This window comes from Cariama cristata, unplaced genomic scaffold (genome assembly GCF_000690535.1).
Source record: "Cariama cristata isolate BGI_N322 unplaced genomic scaffold, ASM69053v1 scaffold35775, whole genome shotgun sequence".
In the NCBI taxonomy this organism is placed as follows: Eukaryota; Metazoa; Chordata; class Aves; order Cariamiformes; family Cariamidae; genus Cariama; species Cariama cristata.
The window spans coordinates 1-6,224 of NW_009619843.1; the positions used below are offsets into that span (position 1 = coordinate 1).

At 36.8% G+C, this 6,224-nt stretch overlaps 1 protein-coding gene across 1 annotated transcript in view; it reads left to right on the forward strand.

Moving 5' to 3' along the window:
* The first annotated feature begins 422 nt into the window (after positions 1-422).
* The window catches only part of ZCCHC8 (zinc finger, CCHC domain containing 8), a 13,921-nt gene continuing 8,119 nt past the window's right edge, over positions 423-6,224 (forward strand). Inside the window, exons 1-7 of the mRNA XM_009701405.1 lie at positions 423-438; positions 995-1,040; positions 1,655-1,729; positions 2,257-2,362; positions 3,116-3,193; positions 3,513-3,616; positions 5,379-5,444. Of these exons, the coding sequence (XP_009699707.1) occupies positions 1,710-1,729; positions 2,257-2,362; positions 3,116-3,193; positions 3,513-3,616; positions 5,379-5,444 (374 nt within the window). The 5' untranslated portion in view covers positions 423-438; positions 995-1,040; positions 1,655-1,709. The remainder of the gene's footprint in view (positions 439-994; positions 1,041-1,654; positions 1,730-2,256; positions 2,363-3,115; positions 3,194-3,512; positions 3,617-5,378; positions 5,445-6,224) is intronic.

A 6,224-nucleotide genomic window follows, 5' to 3' on the forward strand; every position in this document is an offset into this window, starting at 1 on the left:
CGCCGCCGGTTCCCTTCCGGGCCAGCCTTGGCGCCTGCACTCCTGGGGTTGGCGGCCACCTCGGGCTTAGGGGGCTCCGGCTTTTCCCGCCTCTCGGGGATCCGTGAGGTGGGGCCCTGCGCCTTTGTCGGGGAAGGCCCTATGGGTCTCTGCTTGGCAGCCGGAGGCCTGGCGCCTCTCGAAGGACGACGAGAATTGAGCTTTGGCGGCGAGGGCGCAGCCTCCCCCCGGTAGCTCCCCGCCTTGGGCTGCTGCGAGCTCTCGTCTCGGTGCGGTGCCTGGTTTTTCCTGGCTTCTGCTTCCGTCACTTAACGGGAAGTTTTTTTCTGAAAAGTGTTATCTTCAGAACGCCCAAGTCTGTGCCAGTTTCGCTTTAGTTGGCAAAGGAGGTAGTTGAGTTCTTGAGTGCGGAGATGACTCTCAAAACACTTCAGGCTGGACTCCCTCTTTCTGTCTTTCTAGGGAAAAGAAACAGCTGTACGTTCACTTTGAAAATCCGTTTTTAACATAACTAGAAATAGCTTTAGGCTGTTAAATTGTGGCTGGTTCTATAAAGAGTTTTTTGTTTTGATACTGCAGTAGAGTGGAATCTGAAATGTTTTTTATGGTTTATTTTCTATTTATAAGTATCTGTGTCTTACTGTTGACTTTTTTGTGATGATTGTAGGTACTTTTAAAATAAAATACTATAAATCTGACAATTCAACCATAATGCATGCAATGAATTTTACTATTTGGATTGTCACAGCTAGTCCTCTTTTTCATCTGGTTTTGTGGTTTTGTTTGTGGGAGTTTTTTTGGCGGTTTATTGTGTCTCTTCAGCAACAGGTGGATTTGTAAATAATCCACCGTGCAGTGAAAAGGAAGGTCTGAAAGCTCATTCGTTATTCTGTGGAATTCTTGTTAGGTGTTTTCTTGTTTGTTTTGATCCTTTAATTAATTAAGGTGTGGGTCTGTGTCTTCTGAAGAAAGTTATGTTCCTTAATGATAATTTAACATCAGGAACTTAGAAGGAAGCTGAATATTCTGACTCGTCCTAGGTACGTTAATGCTGACTTAAAACACTGTGTGACCTGTATGTGTTGGAAATAGAGTTGTCTGAGGTAATAGCTGCCTGAGGTAAAAAAGTCTGCGTATCTTTTAGAGACCTTGTGCCTTTGTCCCCGTCCCTGCTCAGATATTGGGCTTCTAAAATGCCATTATCATTCTTGAAGTCTTTTAGACTTGAATATCAAGAACTTAGTTTGTATTGCTGTAACTTTATTTGTGTGTATCTATCTGTTTATGAAACTTATGTGACCTTTAGGGCAACAGGTTTTTTGTAAAGTTCAGCATTGAGAACAAGTACATTAAAGTGGTTGAATAAATAAGAGATCTTATTTATAAGATTTTTATAACAGTTTATTGCAGTTAGAAGAAAACCTCTGTAGTGGCGTTTGGTTTGTTTTCTTTCCACCTCACACCAGGCAACCTGCTTTGCTTGAAAGAGGATGATTTCTGTTTAAGTGAATAGAAACTTCTGAAAGGGACAGAACTTGTATTAGTCAAACCTTCCTCTCTCTGTGGACTCTTTGCTGTAATAAAATAGATATGGAATATTTACAGTAAAGCTAATACAGTAACCATTGTCCGTGTCTCTGTTATATTCTTCTAGTGGAATTTCAGTGGACAACTCCAAATTTGATGGACCTTTGTTACAGATTTTATTTATGAACAATGTCATTTCTAAGTAAGTACTTACCGAGAAAAAGCAATCCTGACAGGAAATGGAAAATTTTTTTTGTTTGTTTGGATATGTTAGTGTTTGCCCAAAGGATGGATATAGGTTTTATTCAAGAACATAAACTTATTAAGCTGGACAGGGAGAAAGGATAATGGGCAATGTGACAGGAGGTCTGTTGCTTTCATTAGCAATATCTGGTTTTACCATGAAATAAAGTGTGACTTCCAGCAACTTGGAGTGAGTCTGAGTAGCAGTTTGAATTTCATGATTGTTGTGGGTAAATATAGTAAATTAAACTTTCCTTGCCTCTGAGTTGATTTATTTATTCTTTTGCCACACTAATATAAGGGTGCTTTCTAATAATAGATTGCATTCACTTTGGTGGGGGTTGGGAGGAGGACAGGAAAGAAGTTAACTGCCCCTTCTCTAAACTCTTTTTTTTAAGTATTTACCGTTTACTAAAAAGACATCTGGCATATTTTTTCAATCTTGCTTATGTCTTCATCTCTGTATACTTCTTCACTCCATTACAGACAGTATCATCAAGAAATTGAAGATTTTGTTTTTAATTTAGTTAAGAAATATGAAGAACAGAAGAGAGGTGAACAAGAAAAAACGCACTTCAATGTTAAGCCACAGGTACTTTATTGTTATTAATTGTTATTAAGTGCTCCTTCTCTTGCATCTTTGTAGTGGGAATATTGAAATACTACACTGCTAAATAGCTGAATTCTAGGTGTTTTTTTTTCCTGTTTAATTGCAAATCAAGTAACTATCAAACAAAAGTTATAACTATTTGTTCCAAAAATAGAGGAGCAGGACAAAGAAAATATCCTTTCTGCCCATGAAGATGCTTCTTTAAAGTTATTCCTAGTGAAATTTGTGTAAAAGCAAAGTAATAAGTTGGTTTAAATAATCAAGAAAAGACTATAAGGTACAAACTTAACGTATCCTCTTCTGATGGTATGTGGCCCAACTATGAGTGTATATAAGAGCATAGATGAACAACAGAATCTGGAAATTTCCATTTTCTTCTCTTAGTTTAGAATTTTGAGTTTTACTTAACATTTACTGTTTAGCATTCACTTTGAATAAAAGGGTGAAATGGCACAATTCTCTCCATCTTTCTCTTAGCTTTTGAGATAAGAATAAAGATGTTCTTATGCAGCATATTTCTCATCAAAGAAAACATTAGAAATGAGCTGTGTTGTACTTTGGACTATAGAAAGCATTATGATTAATGTAGACATCTCTATCCTACTGTTTAATTAATGTTTCATGAAAGAGTAGAAGCTGTATTCCACATTCTGTCCCTTTTACATGCTTCAGTAATTTAGGAGCTCTTCTATTTACTGTTACTGTAATTATTTACATTTTTACTTTTCATGTCAGCCCTCCAGTGTTCTTTTGGAAGAGGACTGTAAAACAGCAAGCTCGAATTCTGTTAAAAAAATTAAAGAAGCTTTTAGTGTAAGTTTTTGACTATGTGCTCTTCAATGGTAGGTCTGACTCTCTTCATTCTATGTATTTAATGTACACTGCTATTAAAATAATATCTTGTTAAATTTCATTTATCAGTGTAACAGCAGTTCAGTTCAGCATGTTTTGGCTACATCAATGGAAAACATACTTACTTGTACAGGTGTGGGCGTGTATTATTTGTAAATTCTTACAGAGCGGGGGAAAAGAAACCTGGAAGTATTTAAAGCAATGTAAATTTATAGAAATGCTACCAATCTGACCTAAATACTGACACATTTCTGACAATTTTCTGACTTTTTTTCTACAGGTTGTAGGAAGTGTTCTGTATTTTACCAATTTTTGTCTCGATAAACTGGGACAGCCTATATTAAATGAGAATCCACAGCTGACAGAAGGATGGGAAATACCTAAGTATCCTGTTTACTAAAACAAGGGTTTTTTTTCCGTTTGTCAAATCCAAAGAATGCCAGTCGGTAAATTGAACTCAAATTCTGTTCAGTAGATTGTACGTTCCTATCAAAACCATATCCATCATTATAGCTGAAAAGTTTTAATGAGTCATTAATGGCTTTTTTACTCAAAACAGATAAGTATTTTTATATGATTGGTGCTCTCATTTTTAGAAGGCTTATGCTTGGGAAGAGTGAATGCCTTATTCTCATAAATACATCTTGTGACTTTAGGAATTTCTTGGGCCCGTCTGTAATTAGGTTTGGAATGTTAGCTTATTCCGGTTATGAATAAGTGTTCTCCCTCTATAAAATCTGCTGTTTGGGAGAAAAAAAGGGCTTGGCAAACTCAAATATGCTGTAAGGTGTTTTTTTCCAAATACGGGAGCTGGAGGGAAAGTCTTCTAATAAAATGTAATTATGGAATGCTCTTAACTTGCATCCATTTTAAAGTTGGTTCCTTACTGTATATTGAAGCCAGTATTTGAAAGGTGGGATTGAGGGAAATGTTGGAAAAAATGTTTTTTAATATTGTAGTGTTCCATGACAAAAAGAAATTGAACAAGAAATTTCTCAACTAATCTCATCTCCCTGGTTTTCCAGTATTGCTTCTACCCCAGAAGGAGTCAGGAAAAGAACCAGTTTCACAGTTAATTTCTGCAATATCTGGTTATCAAGCTTGGAATAAAGGTCATTTCCTAGTGTTAAAAAAACCTACTTGTATCTGAATGAAAATTGCGAATTTATAAGCCAGCTAACTTGGGTTTTCTTGTGCCTGCCTTTGACTGTGTATGCACTGTGCTGTAATTTTGCATTTGGAAAGCTGTCTGTGTTATAGTGCATTAAGTCAATCCTGTTCTCCAAACGATATTTATACAATCTCCCAACCTCTAGATGAAGGAAGGAGATGCCTAACAGGGGAATTTCTCCTAAAATGCCAAGTTAAGTGTGGCTAAACTTTCATGTCTGCCAGCTTACCTTTGATATTGTTCTTTAAATGTACTTGCTGCATCTTTCTTTAGAGCTCCCACAGATAACATTAAGCCTAAACTAGCACTTCTGAGTGAAATGGTGTATTTGGTACCATGGTTCTAAATGACTGAAGTACTGCACTCAATTAACATGTCAGTTCGACTAGTATCTGGCATCTGCTTTTCTTTTAAAAAGCAACTGGTTGATTCTCGAAGTTGCTGTGCTTCTGAACTCTACTGAACCTCTTAGTCTTTACCATGTGGGTTCACTTGCGGCCCTCTTCTCATACATTTTTAGACAAATGGGCAGAGCAGCTGACACATCACAGTCCAAAAGCAAACACAAGTAGTATGATATGACCTGTCTCCACCTACTTAAGAAGCGAGTTACATTTTTGAAGCTCTACCAAAGTATGTGATTAATAAGATTGCTGTGAAGCATAGCAGAATTATTCGCTTTAAACTTCTGCCTATAAACAAGAGGGTTGTAGTTTTAGCAAGTGCTGATAAAAAACAAAATTGGTTATTGGATAGAAATTGGTTAGGAGGAAACAACATTAAGCCCATCTTAGCAAATAGTTTATAGTAGATAGAGTTTTATAGTTTATATTATGTACTTCATATCAAGGACCCATCTGTAGCAATCTGGAAGAGTCAGTATCCTATTCAAAGCACTATTAGGTTTTCACTGATATTTTAAACAAGATTGAAATTTTGCTTCATCCAGTAGCAGTTCCTTATTGAAATCTAAAGATATCAGCAAGTTTTCAGCCAGATTCTCTCCCTAGATGGACAAGAAATACAAGTAAAACCAAAAAGGTTTGTATTATTCTTAAATATAAAGTTTTGAGCTAAAAAGTTCAGATGTACACTGTGATTATGCCCCAGTATACTAAACCCTTGAACATACTTGAGCAATGAGTTTAAGTAAACCAGTGCTGAGCTTTGCAGTCAGTGGGTCTCTCTTGTTTATTGACTTTGTTTAGGAAGGGCTTAAAATCAATGTGTAAAAACTTCCTGAAGTTTGTACTTAGTTCTTCTGTTGCTTGCCTTTTTAGTGATTGCTTTGTCATCTTTGCATTGGTGTACTATCGTCATTCTTGCTGTTTTGTAGAACAACCCCTGTCTGACTTATTTTATAGACTTCTAAGACTGATCTTAGAGTTGATTGTATAGCTTTTGTAGGAGGTAAGAAGTAAAGCAAATTGAGTTTCCAACTGACAGCTTTTGTGGTCTTTATAGCATCTAAAGTCACTGATTTCAGATGCACGAAGACCAGGCAAGCTTTTAGTGGGAATTTCAAAGATAAAGGGGCACGCATGCTGAGTTAAACTCTGGTTTGATTAAAAAATACTGCTATCTGAATGGAAAGCAGATTGAAAGGTTGTGCTCATGATATGGGATGGTGATAAAATACTTGGATCACTGCAGGAGGTTTTTGTTTGAATACTATGTAAAGATGAAGAAGAAGATGCACTTCACACTATCTTGTTAGAGGCTTCAAGAGGTTGGAGTGTGTGTGGGGTACCCTCAACACTCATTCTTGTGTCACCCTTTTGTCTCCACTGCTGGTTTCCATCCTAATTCAGTAGAAAGAGT